Source organism: Taudactylus pleione, unplaced genomic scaffold (genome assembly GCF_031769625.1).
Source record: "Taudactylus pleione unplaced genomic scaffold, aTauple2 ptg000114l, whole genome shotgun sequence".
Lineage (NCBI taxonomy): Eukaryota > Metazoa > Chordata > Amphibia > Anura > Myobatrachidae > Taudactylus > Taudactylus pleione.
Genome location: NW_028284516.1, coordinates 21,678,943 through 21,698,724, shown reverse-complemented (window position 1 = coordinate 21,698,724; position 19,782 = coordinate 21,678,943). Strand labels below are relative to the sequence as shown.

The following is a 19,782-nucleotide window of genomic DNA, read 5'->3' as shown; positions in this document are numbered from 1 at the left end:
TAAATATATCCCTTGGTCTCACTCTGGGAACAGTGGGACCTGGTCAAGGAATGAATGATCCGTCCAGACCAACGCCGAAATCCAGACTACTCGTGCTCCGTGGCGGATTGGAATTAAAGGCGGTTGATATAAAGTTGTCATAATATGCGGCCTACCGCTGGGGACCAAGGCCACGTCACCAGACCACGCAGCTTCATCTTCCATCCCCCAGTGCTCACTGGCTTCTGCTACTTACGCCCTCCAGTTACCAGGACATTTGTGCGTCTCGAAGACAGTTATCGGGACGCCAGGGCAGAAGAACAAAAACCCGGTACGATCCCGGGAAATCCAGGATACATGGCATCCTAATATTACAGCACTGCCTGCTTCAGCATAGTACAGCACTTCCTGTCTCATCATATACTGTAACAGCATTGTCTACCTCTGCATATTACAGTACTACCTGCCTCTGTATAGTACAGCACTGCCTGCATCAGCATATTACAGCACGCCTGCATCAGCATATTACAGTACTGCCTGCATCAGCATTTTACAGCACTGCCTGTCTCATCATATACTGTAACAGCATTGCCTGCCTCTGTATATTACAGCACTGCCTGCATCTGCATATTACAGTACTGCCTTATCAGCATATTACAGCACTGCCTACATCAGCATATTGCAGTACGGCCTGCATCAGCATATTACAGCACCGCCTGTCTCAGCATATTACAGCACTGCCTGTCTCAGCATATTACAGCACTGCCTGCCTCAGCATATTACAACACTGCCTGCCTCAGCATATTACAGTACTGCCTGCCTCAGCGTATTACATCACTGCCTGCATCAGCACATTACATCACTGCCTGCATCAGCAATTAAAGCACTGCCTCTCTCAGCATATTACAGTTCTGCCTGTATCAGCATATTACAGTACTGTTTGCATCAGCAGATACTGTAACAGCATTGCCTGCCTCTACATATTACAGTACTGCCTGCCTCTGTATATTACAGTACTGCCTGCCTCAGTATATTACAGTACTGCATGCATCAGTATATTACAGTACTGCCTGCCTCAGCATATTACAGCACTGCCTGCATCAGCATATTACAGTATCGCCTGCATCAGCATATTACAGCACTGCCTGTCTCAGCATATTACAGTACTGCCAGTCTCAGCATATTAAAGTACTGCCAGTTGCAGCATATTACAGCACTGCCTGTCTCAGCATATTACAGTACTGCCAGTCTCAGCATATTAAAGTACTGCCAGTTGCAGCATATTACAGCACTGCCTGTCTCAGCATATTACAGTACTGCCAGTCTCAGCATATTACAGCACTGCCAGTTGCAGCATATTACAGCACTGCCTGCTTCAGCATATTACAGTACCGCCTGCATCAGCATATTACAGCACTGCCTCTCTCAGCATATTACAGTACTGCCAGTCTCAGCATATTACAGTACTGCCAGTCTCAGCATATTACAGTACTGCCAGTTGCAGCATATTACAGCACTGCCTGCCTCAGCATATTACAGTACTGCCTGCCTCAGTATATTACAGTACTGCCTGTATCAGCATATTACAGTACTGCCTGCATCGGCATATTACATCACTTCCTGCATCAGCAATTACAGCACTGCCTGCATCAGTATATTACAGTACTGTCTGCATCAGCATATTACAGCACTGCCTGCATCAGCATATTACAGCACTTCCTGTCTCATCACATACTGTAACAGCATTGCCTGCCTCTACATATTACAGCACTGCCTGCTTCAGCATATTACAGTACCGCCTGCATCAGCATATTACAGCACCGCCTGTCTCTGCATATTACAGCACCACCTGACTCAGCATATTACAGTTCTGCCTGCATCAGCATATTACAGCACTCTGCATATTACAGCACCGCCTGACTCAGCATATTACAGCACCTCCTGACTCAGCATATTACAGTACTGCCAGCCTCAGCATATTACAGCACCGCCTGTCTCTGCATATTACAGCACCACCTGACTCAGCATATTACAGTTCTGCCTGCATCAGCATATTACAGCACTCTGCATATTACAGCACCGCCTGACCCAGCATATTACAGCACCGCCTGACTCAGCATATTACAGTACTGCCTGCCTCAGCATATTGCAGCACAACCTGACTCACCATATTAATAGAGCCGAAAGCTCACCACTGACATCACTCGTGATGTCAGTGGGGCCGCCCCCAAACGGCAGGCCTTCCTTCGGGAACGCCTCCGTTTGGCCAGCCACCCCCCCCCCCCCGCCCGCCTCCAAAACAGGGCAAGCTGTCAATCAAAATCGACAGCTGCCCCGCTTTGATGCGAGACCCGTAGCGACGGAGCACCCGTCGCTGGCCGTGCGCATACGCAGTGGGGGACCACGAGCGGGTCTGAATCAGGCCCACTGTCTCTATGTATTCCTGCATTTCCTCCATTACCTACTTTTTTCACACCTGAAATTATTCATTCTTTTCAGTCTATGTCATATTACTTTCATTTCTATGGTTTACATCGGATGTAGGGATGTATTTTTTTTTAACAGGAAGATTTGAACATGGCAGAAAAGACAGGTTCCATGAGCCCTTGTGAGCTTTTGTGTACCCCTTGGGCAAATCATTATTATTTTGGCCATCAGATGGAATTATTCCAATAGCTGGTGTTTGGGTTATTACACCTTAGTAGACCAATAGGTCTAATATTATGTGATACTGTATATACTACTGTACACAATCCAAGACAAAATTATCAATCTTCAAAATACACTGCTGGAATTGCCAGTTTAATATCATTTTGCAGACATTTGGAAGGTTGTTTCCACTGCTGTGTATATCATTTGTAAAGAATATATTAAGAGTGAAAATCAGAAGCCAGCTTGTCACAAACGGATAATTGTTAGTGAAAATGTCAGTCTGATCTGCTCTATTAATTATCCTATAAATGATGTAGGTCACATTAAACTTCCTACTGTTGGTTCATGAGATGCAATAATATGATAGAGTTAGCAGATTGTGGAAGTAGACATCCTATGCTGCCTGAATACCTATGCGGAGGGTAATCTGTACTAGAGGAATATCCCCTGAGACCTAAGCAAGCTCAACAAACACAGGATTTCAATACCTGGCTACAATTCATTGAATTGGCTATGTTTTGTACTGTGATTTATGCATTTAAAATATCCTTTGAAAGGTCACAGAGCATTGATTTTTTTTCGTAGTTTGACTAGAGAATCAATAATGGCATTCTGGAGGTTTTTATTATATCCTTTTTGCAACATTTAATTTATTGCTAAAGCTCCGTGTGAAGTTAAAGTGTGGAACTCATACAGCGTCTAGTCAGTCATATCTGCTATATTACATTTATAGTTCTGACAATGGTGTACTAGGAAACAAATGAACAAGCACATTTGTTTTAATCCTAAATTCTGTATTGACATATAGAGAATTAGTGGTGTAACTAGACCAGGTGCAAAACAAATTTCAATAAGCTGTATTCTTAGAGGTCAATTTTTATTTGGAGGGATGCATGGGTGATGCCAGTGATGGGTACATGTTAAAATGCATGAATTCAGCTCACCATGTGTATGAGCTTTGTGCATACTGCACATTACCCATACATCACCCCAAAACGAGCATTTGTACATCACTCCTACTTAAATTGACTCCTAAGACTCCTTTGCTAAAGACTCTATCATTGTTTAATAAGATTTTATTTGTTTTATATCAATAAGCTTAATCATAACAGAAGTCATGGTTCTTTTTAAATTATGGGCACAGGGCTTCAGTTAAGCTAAAGTATTTAAAGCTAAAATGAAGCTAACTGTGAATATGTATGACTACATACAAATGTATTTAGTTGTATTGTAAATTGTACTTAGTGTCTAATATATCTGTATGGTTTCTGACCATACTTACTGCTGACACTTAGGGGCCTATTCATCAAATGAACATTTACCACCTGCAATTTTAGAAATTAAGTTATTGGGCCATTCATCAAGAGGGTAAAGCAGGAGATATCACAGATATTGCCTACTTACCTTCCTCTTGTGGAATGGCTGCTGTCCTCATACACTAGTATCACAGATATCGCCTACTTACCTTCCTCTTGTGGAATGGCCCGCTGTCCCCATACACTAGTATCACAGATATCTCCTACTTACCTTCCTCTTGTGGAATGGCCCGCTGTCCCCATACACTAGTATCACAGATATCGCCTACTTACCTTGCTCTTGTGGAATGGCCCACTGTCCCCATACACTAGTATCCCAGATATTGCCTACTTACCTTCCTCTTGTGGAATGGCCCGCTGTCCCCATACACTAGTATCAGAAATATCGCCTACTTACCTTCCTCTTGTGGAATGGCCCGCTGTCCCCATACACTAGTATCACAGATATCGCCTACTTACTTTCCTCTTGTGGAATGGCCTGCTGTCCCCATACACTAGTATGGGGACAGAATTCAACAAGCTCCGAAAATATAATATTTTCGGAGCCTGACTGCGGGTGCATTCGCCATCTTCAGATAGTGTTTGCTCCCACTCACTGCGAGCAAACCGTTCCTTCCCTATGGGAAGGAGGTACGGGTTTGCGAAGAGGGATCTTTTCAGATCCCTTCGCCCCTGTCCGGCTTCTTCCGCCGGACGCTGGGACTCTTGTGTGCATGAGTGAACTGTAGGTCACGCATGCGCACTTGTGTCACTGTTCTGAAAGCAGTGAAAAGTTCCGTGGAGAAAGATGACTTTCGGACAAGCTGTCTGCGCTGGACCAATGATGTCCAATGGTGTACAAGCTCCAGTGCTCGCGGTGAGATGAAATGTTAATTAACATAATGAATAGACCCCTTAATGATTAAAGCTGTGATGTAGAACAAGAAAATTGAAAACACTTTTATACAATAAATAAGATATTCAAATTATATAAATTGTAAAGGTTACTTGAAAGTATACCATCCCTCCTCTTAAATCGTCACAAGCAGGGCCCTTCTTCATCATGTTCCTCCCCAGCAGTATTACTGCGCCTGGTCTCCTTGTCCCTTTTAGTGACAGTGGGCCTCATTTATCAACGAGTTTTATCACTCACTAGTGATAAACCTGTCTGCATATGATAAATGGTGCTCCAGCCAATCAGCTCCTAACTGTCATCTGTTTGAAAAATGACAGTTGGGAGCTGATTGGCTGGAGGCCCATATATCATATGCAGAGAGGTTTATCACTTAGTGTGCCTACCCTTTCATGGGTACAGCTTAGTTGAGTACTGATCTGACTTTCTCTTCCAATGACTCACCTTCACTTGTCGGTCAAGAAACAATCCGCAAACCCTTGTGCACGTTCTACTTAGTTTGCCAGTTTTATTGGCCCGTATTGTCCAACAATATGTCATCAGTGGCGTAACTAAAATGGTTGCAGGGTATACTTGCCTACCCTCTTGCAATGGCGGAGAGGCTCCCGAAAATCGTGTGTAGCTCCTGGCAACACTGAAAGGTGTATAAGTCTCCCGGGTTTGGGACCACATAGCCGCAGCAGCCCACTTTCCCACTGAATCACGTCATCGTGGCTTCACCCCCCCCACTCCGCAATGTCAATAATCTTGCATAACAGGGGTGGGGCTATAATGATGCAATTGAGTTATCACATCCCCAGACCTGGCCACATCCGCCGAGCTCCACTCCCGGCCACCCCGCAGACTCTCTCACCTCCGATGAGCCCCGCCCCAGCAGTGCCAATCTGGCTGTCTCCTCTTGGTGAAGGCAGCCACAAGGTCGGTAAGTATGGTGCAGGGTGTGCACCTATGTATTATATATTACCTCTCCGGAATCCCCCACATCGGCAGCAGCACTGCACAAATCACCGGAGACATGCTTCCCGTGCCATTTTCCCGGAGACCTGCACATGCACTGTAGTCTTTGGCACAATGCCATAGTCTAATCAACTGCGTCGCCCTAGAGTGAGGAGGGGGCCTGCATGGAGACTGCACACAGGCCCACTCCTCTATTAAGCTGTCCCTGTATGTTATTGCACATTTACTGTGCCATTGATCTGCCATGTTTTACTGTTACTGTGTGCGCATATATTCTGTACGGTGCTGCAGAAACTTTGTGGTGCCTTAAAAATAATTATAATAATAATAATAAAAGGTTTAAGTATATCACATATTACAGAACATGACCAATACATTGATCCAAGTTTGTATTTCATCTGTTAATATTAATTACAATGCCTTTGTGCTATGGACCTGATTCAGGGATGGACATATATACAAAAGTATGCAAAGGTTGCACTTGCCAGTACTTGTATGGAAACACTCGTCTCAGATCCGCCGCTTTGTTACAAAAACGCATCCATTGGTCGCACACCTGTCGATCATCGAACTTCTGAGTAACCCCATGGTAACTCAGAATGGCTGTCGGAACTCAGATGCTGGAGCCTTCGCATTCAGGATCACAGTCGCAGGCTGAGACATGCCCCAAAAACAGTTGCAATACACCTGATTCTGAGTCGCCCCCCCCCCCGCCCCATTGCCGCCCACAAATGGTCCCTGTCTGTCAATCACTTTGTGAATAAATCCTCACTGCGACCGCCATTGCAGGACCATCGCAACACATGCACAGTGTGACTTATACGCATGCGCAGTCTAAAAAAACCTCATCCATATGCGAAAACATTGGGATTGGGAAGGTTTCTGAATCAGGTTCTATATATACGCCATATGAGTAAATAAGCATTTCAGCAGTACTTTTGCATCTAGTTTTCTACTTCATTTTTCTTGCTATCCTTACAGTAGGAGAGCTTCTGGTGGCACACTGGGGAAGGCAAATAAAGGGGCTATGGAAGCTGATGCCAGATGTGTCACACAGGGAGGAACATATTGATCCCTTTGATGATGGTCTACAAGCAGAGGTGCAAATGTACAGTAACTCATAGCAACCCATGAGACATTGACTCTCATTAGCCTAATTGCACTAGACTGGTCAAAGTAAATGACTGACTGGCTGTTATAGGTTACTGCCCATGTGCGCTTTTACACGTATTAGCAAATAACTCAATGTGAGAATATAAACATTATCTATTTACACCATGCTGTCATAAATGCTGAACTGCTTTAAGATACAAAAGTATCAAACAAGACATTATTTCACATCAAAACAATATAACAGAATATTTGTTTTTGTCACTGAGTCTGACCAATTGCAGTGACTGCTTTGAAAAAATGGGGGGGTTTTGGTACCGCACAGAACCATATATTATTACGGCATTAATTTACAACCAACCATATTTCGTTTTGTATTTAGAGATTGTGACATAACATGTTGGTGGTGGTGCTCCCAAAGCCCAAAATATAACATGTACAAAAAACAAAGAGCCAAGAAGGGCTAGTTGTTGGCGCACTCTTAAATCAAATTTAATAAAATGTAACCTTTATTAGTAATTATTAAAAAGCTGCGGATCTCCTCATTTTAATAGAGTAAATGGATACGGTGAAATAAATATTCAAGATAATTCCGGGTAACTGTGCTCCTATAAATTCTAGATTACTTATTCACATCATACAGGAGTTTTGTACCCGTGGTGATCCTCAAATCAACATAAACCAAATCAAATGTAATCACTTATGTCCCTGCTATTATACAATTAGGGCCTAATTCAGACCCACTCGCGAGCGCTGAGCGCTCGCAAGTAGGTCGATGTTGGCCCACCGCGCATGCACACGACGAACCCGGCTCCGTCGTGCGCATGCGTGAGACCCGGATAGCGACGGGCAAGCCGTCGCTATGGGTCTCGCTACAAAGGGGGCATGCTGTCGATGGTGAGTGACAGCACGCCCCCTTTGGTGGGCGTGCTGGGGGCGTGGCTGCCTAGACGGAGGCATTCCCATGGGAACGCCTACAGTCTGGGGCCGGCCCCACTGACATCACAAGTGATGTCAGTGGGAGTGCTCTCGGCTCTGATAGAGCCGAAAGCACTCCAGGGCTTGCGGCAACGAGACCCTACCACAAGGGTCTCGTCGCAAGCCCGATGGTCGCGCTGGTCTTGACCATCGCGACCATCTTCCTGGCCGCTCGCAATAGCTGTGGGTGGTCACCCACAGCTATACGAGCGGCCAGGAGGCCGCTCTAAAATTAAGAAGGACGGCCCTGATTCAGAGCGAGCGCTCTGTCAGAGTGTCCGGCTCTGAATCAGGGCCTTAGTTCCGTTCTTAGCAGATTTCTTAGCAGAACGGGACTAAGGCCCTGATTCAGACCCACTCGCGAGCGGCTGTCCGCTCGCAAGTGGGTCGATGTTCTGCACTGAGCATGCGCACGACGGAGGGAGCTCCGTCGTGCGCATGCGCCAGACGCGACGAGCGAAGGAAAGTCCTTTGCTCGTTGTGTGAGATCAAAGGGGGCGTGCTGTCGATGTTGATTGACAGCACGCCCCCTTTGGTGGGCGTGCCGGGGGCGTGCCTCCCTGACGGGGGCGTTCCCACGGGAACGCCTCCCGTCAGAAGCCGGCCCACTGACATCACTAGTGATGTCAGTGGTAGTGATTTGGGCTCTGATAGAGCCAAAATCACTTCGGGGCTTGCGGTTGAAAACCTCAACCGCAGGCTCCGACTCGCAGTTTCGATGGTCGCGATGGTCAGGACCATCGCGGCCATCAAACTGCACGCTCGTATAGCCTGTGGGTGGTGACCCACAGCTATACGAGCGTCCAGGAGGACGCTCCATTTTCATGGAGGGCGGCCCTCATTCAGAGCGTGCGCTCTGCTCAGAGCGTACGGCTCTGAATGAGGGCCTAAGTGTATAATAGCAGGGACATAAGTGATTACATTTGATTTGGTTTATGTTGATTTGAGGATCACCACGGGTACAAAACTCCTGTATGATGTGAATAAATAATCTAGAATTTATAGGAGCACAATTACCCGGAATTATTTTGAATATTTATTTCACCGTATCCATTTACTCTATTAAAATGAGGAGATCCGCAGCTTTTTAATAAGTACTAATAAAGGTTAAATTTTATTAAATTTGATTTAAGAGTGCCCCAACAACTAGACCTTCTTGGCTCTTTGTGTTTTGTACAATTGCAGTGACTGTTCTGTTTCAGTATTATTATAACCAGTGAAGATTGAAATGCAGTATTTTTTATTATAATGATTCTGTCCAGTGGTCAGGTCATGAGGATGCATCTGCCCAGCAGTAAAACTTCCATAGTAAGTCTAATTATATTTTGACATGTGTGGAACTATATTCACACTCTGTTATACTAGCTATGTGCTACTATTTCATTGTACCCCGTGCGATCATATCCACATAGGCTGTGCAACCCCATAGGCTGAAGCTTGAGTGTAGCAGGTGGTGGGGTCAGTGTGGTAATGCACTGTATGCTGCAAGTGCAGCACTGACTTTAGCAGAGTCTGGGCATGTAGCATAGGGGAGGTTCCATGAGAGTGAGCCACAGTGGGGTCTGGTACATCTCAGGACATTCATAGGCACACACCTTCACTGAATGCAGTCTGGTCAATCTATGTAATCATTGTGCTTTGGGCGGAGGAACCGTGCAAGTCATATCTGAAACTAGCACCAGGCACTAAGTATGACCTGCTAACATATTTGGTCCATAATTTAAAGTTTTCCACTTTGAAGTAACAAACTCAAAATTACTAATTCCCACCACCTCCAAGATTCTGTATGATTATGGTCCTTTTATGCAGGGCCAGATTAACAATAGGGCGGATAGAGCCACAGCGCCAGGTCTCAGATAATAATAGGCCCATCATCTCATAATAATTTCTAGTTTTCACACAAAATTATTTAATTTTTCTATTTTTATGACATGAGGCTGATTGTTTAGGGGTGTACACACCCACATAGCTCTGGCCCCATCCACACAGCCCCTTCCCTTCTCAGTATAGGCCCTTGAACATTTTTTACCTCAAGCCCATGTGGCCCTTAAGCCGGCCTTGCTTTTATGTCGCCTATGTCAAGGACTAACACACAAGCTAGAGGTGAAATATACCCAATCTTCAACCCTACGATTTTAAACAAAATGTAATTTTTGTGGCTCTTGCCAACAATATTACGATCATTGCATCTGCCCTGTAGCAGCGAGAAACGCCCAAAATGTCACCCATCAACCTGTGGGAAAATGTAATTACTCTTTATCTTGCTAGTCTGCAAATAGACTTTCTTGATATGGCAATCTCAGCTCTGAAAAAAAATAACCTGACCTGTGCTGTGATTATAATTGGTAAATTGTTATGTACTAAGGGCCTGCTGCTGCGTCTGAGTAAGCAGCTGCTATGTGAAAATATGCAAATGTCGCAGCCGCCGGGAGATGTTTTGAGACAACCACCTGTGGCTTTGTAAATCCAAGCATCTGCGTAAAGTGTCACAGCATCTGCGTCACATATCATTCCATTGCCGCAGTCCTGAGTAGGCCTATAGTCCCGCAGAAAGGCCGTGGCAATTCAGACGTCTGAGCCATATTGCTTGCAACTGGGCTCGAAGACGCAGAATAAGACACGCCCCTGAAACAGATGCGACACGCCTGCATTCTTTGTGGCCACTCCCCATTGCTTTCATCAAATGCTCCCTGTCAATCACACTGCAAGTAAATAGTCGCTACGAGCGACTATGGTAATGTACCCTGACGCATGCACTGATTGCCGATTATCACTCAATTGTGAAGACATTGGCATAGCATACAACTCAGGCCCTAGGGTACTATAGGCTAAATTGACTATTGTAGAATTTATTTGCTAGACATCATCTGTATAGAAAGACATTTTCATGCTATACCCCACAATTGTCTATAAAAAGCTTAGAGCTATAGTTACAGTATATGACCATTCATTGTAGAGTCACATGTTGCAATGTCTCTAGCACTGGTCTTTTATAATGTATTAGTTCAACTGTTGTATTACAGGTATAAATTAAACTGTATCTGCCGGCATACTAATCAGCAACGACTGACATGACGTTATCTGTCAATCTGCTTGTGACAGTATGTACTAAGTATATCAGACAGTATGCACTATGTATATCAACAAGAGAAGATAGAAATCTGCTGGGCTAACCAATATGTGCCAGCGTGGCTCAGACTGTTCTGTATATGTTTTATTTGAAGACTGTTCATTTAATGTAATAAGCTGTCTATTAAGATCTTCAATATGAGCATCTAAACCTAATTGTCCCCACAACCATTGCAAAATCATGATATACACATCCAGCATTAGCCATTTGTTACAAAGTGATGGGGCATGTCTATCGGCTGGATCTGAAAGGCAGATTCAATAGATGTTTATTGTCTTTTGCGAAACATAATAATAATGCCAATTGTCTTTCCCCTGACTTACCAGCTCTTTATGTTGGTTTATTGTTGTATTGTTGATGTACTAGATAGATGATAGCTAGGAATTGATTGGTTGCTATGAGCAACACCTCCAATTTTCCTGTTTAGAAGGGTTGATAAATCTCCCCCTTAATATTTAATCCTGACTAAGGTGGAAACTCAGGTATCTGTATAATTCCTTCAACATCAATCCATACAGACAGTTGAATCCTAACCCCAGTTAGGAGCATCTCAGTTGCTGGCCTGTGCTGGCCATTGAAGTTAGAATATGGGACTGATATGGCAAAGATGGCAAATGTGCTGTATGTTTTGGTAAAACCCCACATATTGTACTCACACAACCTTTTATTGTATAGTATTTTGTATTTACAGTTTACAATGAATATGATAGTGTACATGTAATGTATACATTTAAATTCAGCAGTTGAAGATCCAAACAGACCATTCATGCTCCAGACTAGGTTCAATCTGCCATATGACTGGAATAAATAAGCTGAGCATCATGGGATACATACTGGATGTATAGTAGTTCAGCAATAGGAGCAGTACAAAACTTTGTGTGTTGCTGGTTTGTACAGAAGCAGTAGATACCTGGAATTGAAATGACTACAGGACTAACAAACTAACATACCTACTGTTTCCATAGAAACACAGTACAGGTTGAGTCTACCATATCCAAAATGCTTGGGACCAGGAGTATTTTGGATAACGGAATATTCCGTATTTTGGAATAATTCCATACCATAATTTATTTATTTTTATTTATTAACAGTTTCTTATATAGCGCAGCATATTCCGTTGCGCTTTACAATTGGAAACATTGATAGAACAAAACAGGGTAATAACAGACAGACATAGAGGTAAGAGAGCCCTGCTTGCAAGCTTACAATCTATAGGGAAACAGGCATTGATACACAAGGATAGGTGCTATATATATTGCAATTTGGTCTGGCCAGAATGCAGAGTTTCTTGGTGGGCTGCATGATCCAGTCACACAGGAATGTCGGCAAAATGTCAGGAGTATGTGAAAGAAAGACAATATGTGAGGTTATGTGTGGACTGTGAGAGGGGATGTGATAAGACATAATGAAATATCTTGGGAATATGACCTAAATATACACAAAGAATGCATTTGTGTATTATATACACCATAAACACACAGCCTGCAGGTCATTTTATACAATATTTTGAATAAATTGGGCCTTAGACAAAGTTTGTGTACATTGAATCATCAAAAATCAATGGTTTCACTATCTCAGTCATGCCAAAATAATTCCGTATTTCGGAATATTCCATATTCCTGAATATTTGGATATGGGAGACTCAACCTGTAATAGTAATGTTCAGCTTGGTATATGTTGAATGATTAGGCCTATCTGTTAATGGAGTTAAATGTGTTATGGTAAGTAATCATACAGTAAGCATTATTACTATTTCAATATTGTTATTTAACATCTATAAAAAGCTTTCAACTGACAGTAAATAAGAATGCAAACACTGTTTTCTGACTTTAAGAACACAATATTTAATGAAAAGAAAATATAGGTTCTTGTTTGAATTACTTTTTCTAAGAACGTTTAGTTTATTGTTTGCACACAAACTTAGATGAGCCCCCCCACATAATATGTTGTTTTTCAGTCTGTTGTGCAAATAATACTTTCAAATATAATTTCACAATTAAACTGCCAAAATTGTCTATTATCTATTTGAAAAATAAACATTCAAAAACCTCAGGGGCTCAGGCATGTACGTGAACTATGTTTTGAACCATTTAACCACATAAAGAGAAAGCTCTTTTAATTTATATACCTTTGTTTGACTGAGAAAATGATATTACAGACCCACATATTTTATTTTTTCTGTCATATATTAATTATATTTCAGAATAAATGGAGCATAAAATAAAAATTCTTTAAGGTTACTGATAGGCATTTGTGTTTCCCAAGAGATCCCATAGTTTTGTGGCCTATACAGGACTGAAATATACATGTTTATAAGTGATTCAAATCACAGTAGAATGTACCTAAAGTACATAAAGTCAATCTGTACCATGTTACTATATTTTTGTATCTATCGCTCACCGTTGTGAAAGTAGACTTGGTACAAAAAAAAATAACATTCTCTGATTCTCTGTTTCTGATACAAATGATCAATCATGGCAACTACAGTATTTGGTTCAGAAACACTTAAGCCGGCCATACACAGTGCGATAGGCACCATGTGACGCGACGGGGGATCCGACGTCCGGCATATCGGGCGGTCCCCACACACAGTGCGATTGGGTGACCGACCGCCCAATATGCCGGCTCCCCCTCCCCCATCCGCATAGGGCTGCATGGGATCGCACATCGCATCCCCTGTTCGACTGAACCTGCAGTAACTGAACGCTCGGTCTGACATCATACCCATACATGGTGCGATATAGCAGCCGAATCGTACCACTCCGTCGGATTGGCTGCTTTATCGCACAGTGTATTGGCCGCTTTACTGTCATAATTATTTAGGTGTGATTGCAGGATTTTGACAGGAAGCATTCCAGCTTTGGCTTCCACCAAACTATACAGATTTTATGTACCTACTACACAAAATGTACTGTATATATATATATATATATATATATATAGGCAATAATATGTAAAAGGTCCTGATCTGGACAAACCTACAAAGAAATCACACTACTTTGCAAACAGAAGTGTCTTATACTTACAGTGACAGAGTGGCAATGCTACAGGTTTTACTCATATTGGTAATCAATAAAGAACTGGAAATTCCTTGCCACTGATATATGCATATGTCTACATATATGTACAGGATAAGCTTGTAGCTCACAAAACCTGAGTTGAGTTAGTGTGGACCAGCACTCACAGATGAAATAAAGAAAAATTAAGATTTAATCCAACGCTGTTAAATATAATGTCCACCCGATAGCGTCCGTTTCAGCCATACTACTGGTTATCATCCAACATGATTTGTATCACACTTCTTCCTGTTCTACATCCTTGAAGTATGATCTGAAATGCGTTGGTGGTGTTCCCTGGTTTCCTGTTACCGCCCATTCTGGAAGATCCACCGCCACTGGAGCGCCCTCTCTTTGAGTGCTGTGGTGACATGCATTCCAGCTCTTCCTTTTGGGATTTGGTGAATTATATTTGATGCTTATTCATTCTTATTTACATGTACTGTACAGGTTTTTAATCCAGATTTTTTTTTTAAATAGTACACTATGCTTTTTTGTGGGGTTGGGATTAATTGCAGATTTGCTGCTACTTTAGTTGGTGGAGTCATTTATAGGTTATAGCCCCATTGCTGTGACGACTACAATTTGTCAAGTGGTGGGTTATCAGATAAGCCTGTTTTTTAAAAGTACGCATAATATAGGAAATATAAAAACACCAAATATTGGTCCCAATTTACCACACTATGAGCACCTTCCTGCTCTGTCTACTTTTACTGTTATTACCATTGTTGCTATTGTCAATACATTATTATTTTTGATTGCACACTAAGGGTTTATTATTTATATATATTATTATTATTAGCACATTGTTGGCCCCTATATTATGATTACAGTAATAATCATGAAGATTAAAATGACATAGACAATACAGCAAACCAATTTCTATTGTCTATCATATGTGTATGTTATTTCTCCATAAATGAGAAGCAGATTTTATGGCCATGGATCAGCTGCAGCAGAGAACCTCATAAAATAAATGTGAGCTGGCCAAAATTTATATGGCCAAAATTAAAATAAATATCACCAATAGACTGTGATGTCAATTTCTTTTACATCAATTCTTTAGTTGACCAAGTATGGGCTGATCTGATGGTTTAGCCTAATTTCTCTAGGGACAAAAATGTAGTGATTTAATAAAGAAACACTATGGGCCAGATAACATACAGTAGCTCTTGTTGAGTTATAGAGCCTGGGCCCAAGCGGTACAATCAGCCAATGACCAAACACATGTTCATGCTGCAATCATCACCTGACCTTTACCAGTGTGTCATATACCAGTCTAGGTGATCGCAACAGCAGAAACGTAACTAAACTTTTTGGTGCCCTGTGCCAGAGAAAGCATTGGCGCCCTCCCCATTTTTTAAATAAGGACATAAGATAGTGCACATGAAAAAGGGCCATGGCCTCATGGGGAAGGGCCAGGGAAGAGATAGGGGAGGCCAGCAGATGCTGGGAATAAAAGAAGAGGAAGCTACAAGTGAGAATGATAATAAACAGGAAAATTGACAGGCCCGAACAGCGCCCCCTGTCCTGCGGTGCCCTGTGCCATGGCACTGGTCGCACTATCCTAGTTACGGCCCTGCACAACAGGATATGGTGCAAACCGAACAGCCTAACCTAATCTCTTGTGTTAGAAAGTATTTAAATGACTACAGTGTGATTTGAATCATAAGTAAAACATGTAGCTAGGTCATTGCAGATAGGAAACACAGTTTCTTGAATCATGTATGTTGCTATTATTACTAGAGAAACAGGATAGAATGCTTTTATGGTGTATGTGAGTGGCCCCTGAAGACTGGGCATGGTTACCGATCATGCCACAGATTTCCAGCTCCTGATCTTGAAAATTATTGACATGGGCACATTTTCATGGGAATAAATACACTGCTCTGCTGATGAATAGCCGATAGCCTGCTAACACAAAGCATAAAACACTGACCTGTCCAAGTCCTTGGATGAGAGAACTCAATAAAGCTCGCTTCATAAATCACGATGTCTAAAAATACCCAAATACTAATTTCATTTACCCTCCCTATGTGCCAGCCTTAGAGACATCAACAATCAGTATCTCCGCAACTTTAATAACAGTTTGGTTTAAGCATTAAATGACTGCATCAGGTATTTGCTTTATAGCAACCATAAAATATACCATAACTGTTTTATTGTAGTCAATAGGTGATAGATCCTCTTAGTGATGTTACCTGTCCCAACGGTACTACAAAGCAATGTCTAGTAGTTCTTCACACTGGACATAATGTGGCTCTCCAGGTGTAAAACTACAAGCCCCAGCATGCTGTGCCAGATAGCTGATAGTTGGCAGGGTATGCTGGGAAATGCTGGGAAATGTTTTGCAACACTTGGAAAACCACAGATTGTGCAGGCCTGCCCCAGAGGGGTATCTTGACTGCACACACCAGAGGTGTAAATGTACAGATAGTCAGATACCAATATGAAATAGGCACATTCTATTGCAAAATATATTCCCTAAAATACAGAAAGATTTATTTTCTTAATGATAGATATTTGTGCACGCTCTCTGTATACATGAAAATGCTGCATATCAATTCACTAGGAACCACCAACTCTGGGGTGCTGGCAATGAGGTCAGCCCATGAAGGAACTAGTGCATTCTCATAAATAAGGTTCCAGTACACAACATGGCTGCTTCCACTATGAGCCGGCAGCAGCTACTCTGCATACTGTATGTACAGTGCAAGAAACAAAGGCAGCCAAAGTAATTTTGCTATGTAATTCAACACATGGCTAATGAATTTAGAGGAAATGTCCTTCCATGTTATGTATTACTAGCAAAAATCCCCTACTACTATCAATGAAAACCCTGCATGTACAATATAAATGTAGCTCATGTATATTGCTTCACATTCTTCCTTTATCCATGTAACAAAGATAATGTTTCAAACAAACTGATATATATGGCTCAGGTCTGTAGAGATGATGTTCTAGAATGACTACACCTAAGATATTGTACTTATGAAATCTGGGGTGGCGGGGCGGCTGGAGGATTGGTGCAAAAAATAAAATGACAGTAAAAAAATATTTTTATCCATTGAAATAACTGGAAAAATCATAGTTCTGTCTCTCTTATGTTTTCTTCAGTGTTCTAATGGCCTTCCAGAGGTTTCCTATAAATTGCAAACCAGTGATTTTTATTTTTTCAAATAACTTGCTGTTTTCTTGTCGCTCACCAGGTGGCAGCAGTTTACTCAGATCTTCCCCTGTCATGCTGACAAGTATCATACAGAAACACTCCCAAGAGCAGGAATGCAAAGTCCATTGTTTTATCCTGCTTGTAACATCCATGGTTATAGTAGATAAAGCAACATGAGATCACCCTATAACCCCCTTGTGTTGAGTTATTTGAAAACATATGTAGTATGTAGATCTACACAATTGTTACAGTATATATATATATATATATATATATATATATATACACACACACGTTTGCTTAAGTCTGCTAATATAAAACATACACATCAGTGAATGTACATTTTATATACTGTATAGTATGTGTGTGTGTGTTTGTGCGTGTGTATATACATTTTTATTATTGTGACACTATATTTATTGTTGCTACATGCAGATTCTAAGTTATTATATTATATGACCTAATAATACAGCTTGTCAAGCATGATCCAATTAGCAAATGCACTTAAATAATCAAATCATTAAGTCTGGTGAGCAATGTTAATGATCTGAAACACCTCCTTCATACCCAGAGACACATTTATGACAGATGAGACGTCAATCCGAACATCAAATAAATAGTGACAGCTATACACAGCCAGAGAATTCATAAAAGAGTGGCCTTCTGCAGTGATCAGTCTCCCAGTGACTACAAATTATCAATACTGATTACTATATTGCTGCAATAGGGAGGGGTGCATGTTTAGCACTGCAGGGCTGGCCAGACTCCCATAGCTCAGGTTCATTCCTTTTACATATAGAGCTGTCATCGTGGCCCTCCCCCCGGAAACCACTATAGGGGTGCTAGAGAGTCAAACTGCTTGTTATGGGGGGCCTTTTGGATCTTTTATGTACTGTAGCATGCTCTATAAATTAAATAACTTATGTAAATTTCAGTATTATGCCATATAATTAAAGTATAATCACACCCAGCCCTTTAAATGTCGATTTTCTTTATGGGCATTATAAGGTTGCTATTCTTCAATATATAAAATTATACCTCTATAAATGGGAATTAATAATGAATTGGTTCTACGATAGACTATATGGAGTTAAACTACATAATGACAAAATACAGTAGCTGGTTTCTCAGTCTTTAGGAAGACTTGATTTAATTAATTAATTTAATTTATTTCCCAGTCTCACTATTAATTACATGAACAAAGGTGGATTGATGTGCTGATGTCAGTTTGCTAATTTTTATAAGGATTCAACATGTATTGTACTAAAATCAAATGCAGATCGTAATCATTGCCTATTAAATGACAATCGTGTTGGGAATACGCACTGAAATGGCTTTTGTATAACTGGTATGTGTTGATCTTACTCCAGAAAGACAAATTAATTGCACGGTAGATGCTCGCCTGTCTTATACAATAGTAAGAGGGCAGCAGAAACATGGTAAGATTGAAAAGTGCTGCCTGAGAGCAAGAAAAGAGGCAGATGGGTGGGGTCTGTCTGCATTGTGCTATAGTGCTAGCAACATAGAAGTGCAGGTACTATGTATATAGCTTTTGTATATCATTGTCTAACCCCACAGTCTGGGATAATCACTGACACAGCAAAAATGCACATTTAACATTACTAGCATTATGGAAAATCCAGTTAGATGATATTAAGATTACGTTTCATTACATTTCAGGAATATATGCATCAGTGAATTGGGCGTGTCCTGTCCACAGATCTGACACCCTATTCTATTTTACCCACTTAATAAATATATAGAACAGAATATACATACAAGTACATATCATTGTAATATGAACAAGAAAATTATTTGCTAATTCTGGGACGGCTAAATAAATATCTAAAAAAAATAAATAATAATAAAAAATAATATACTATGGAAATGTACCAAAAGTAATTATGTATATATTCAGCCTTTAAATATAGGATAAAGCAATATCGAGCTTAAAGCCCTGAACTATGAATCCTTTATTTGCAAGCATACTAATACTGCAAAATGTAATAGAGAGAACCCATCCATGTCCATGCACAGAGTGCTAGAAGTGACTATATAATATATTGAAGTCCTTACCTATTGCTGTTTTAGCCATGGTGTTGTATACAGATGCTCAGAGGATGTGAAGGTGAGAGATCCAGCTACAGCAGTGGAGAGCGAGCAAAGACTGAACAAGGCACTGAGTCAGCACTGTGGAGCTGTGTAAGAGAAAGACCATAGAGGCAGGAGCCCATGAATAATTAGCAGGTCTAGGCTGAAGCAGATTGGTTCCAATAGTCCCCTGATATCATTCATTTGAAGTTTCAATCTCTAAGCATTAAATATTGATCTGCCAATAGGGCTGAGAGATAAATGAAATAATGCAGTTTGTCTTAAAAACCTTGGATGCACCCCCTTTTATTTCAGTAGTACATTCCAGAGAAATGCATTACATAAAAATTGGAATGGAATTTGGTTGCTACTGGCAAGTGGATATCATGTACAATTTACCATAATATCAGTGCTGAAAGGCTAATAATGGATAACAATAATGCAACACACAC

General features: G+C 41.4%; 1 protein-coding gene across 1 annotated transcript in view; it reads right to left on the bottom strand.

Moving 5' to 3' along the window:
• STMN2 (stathmin 2) overlaps positions 1-19,420 on the bottom strand; it is a 52,250-nt gene extending 32,830 nt beyond the window's left edge. The window contains exon 1 of the mRNA XM_088471566.1: positions 19,316-19,420. Within this exon, the coding sequence (XP_088327692.1) occupies positions 19,316-19,334 (19 nt within the window). The 5' untranslated portion in view covers positions 19,335-19,420. The remainder of the gene's footprint in view (positions 1-19,315) is intronic.
• Positions 19,421-19,782: the final 362 nt, after the last annotated feature.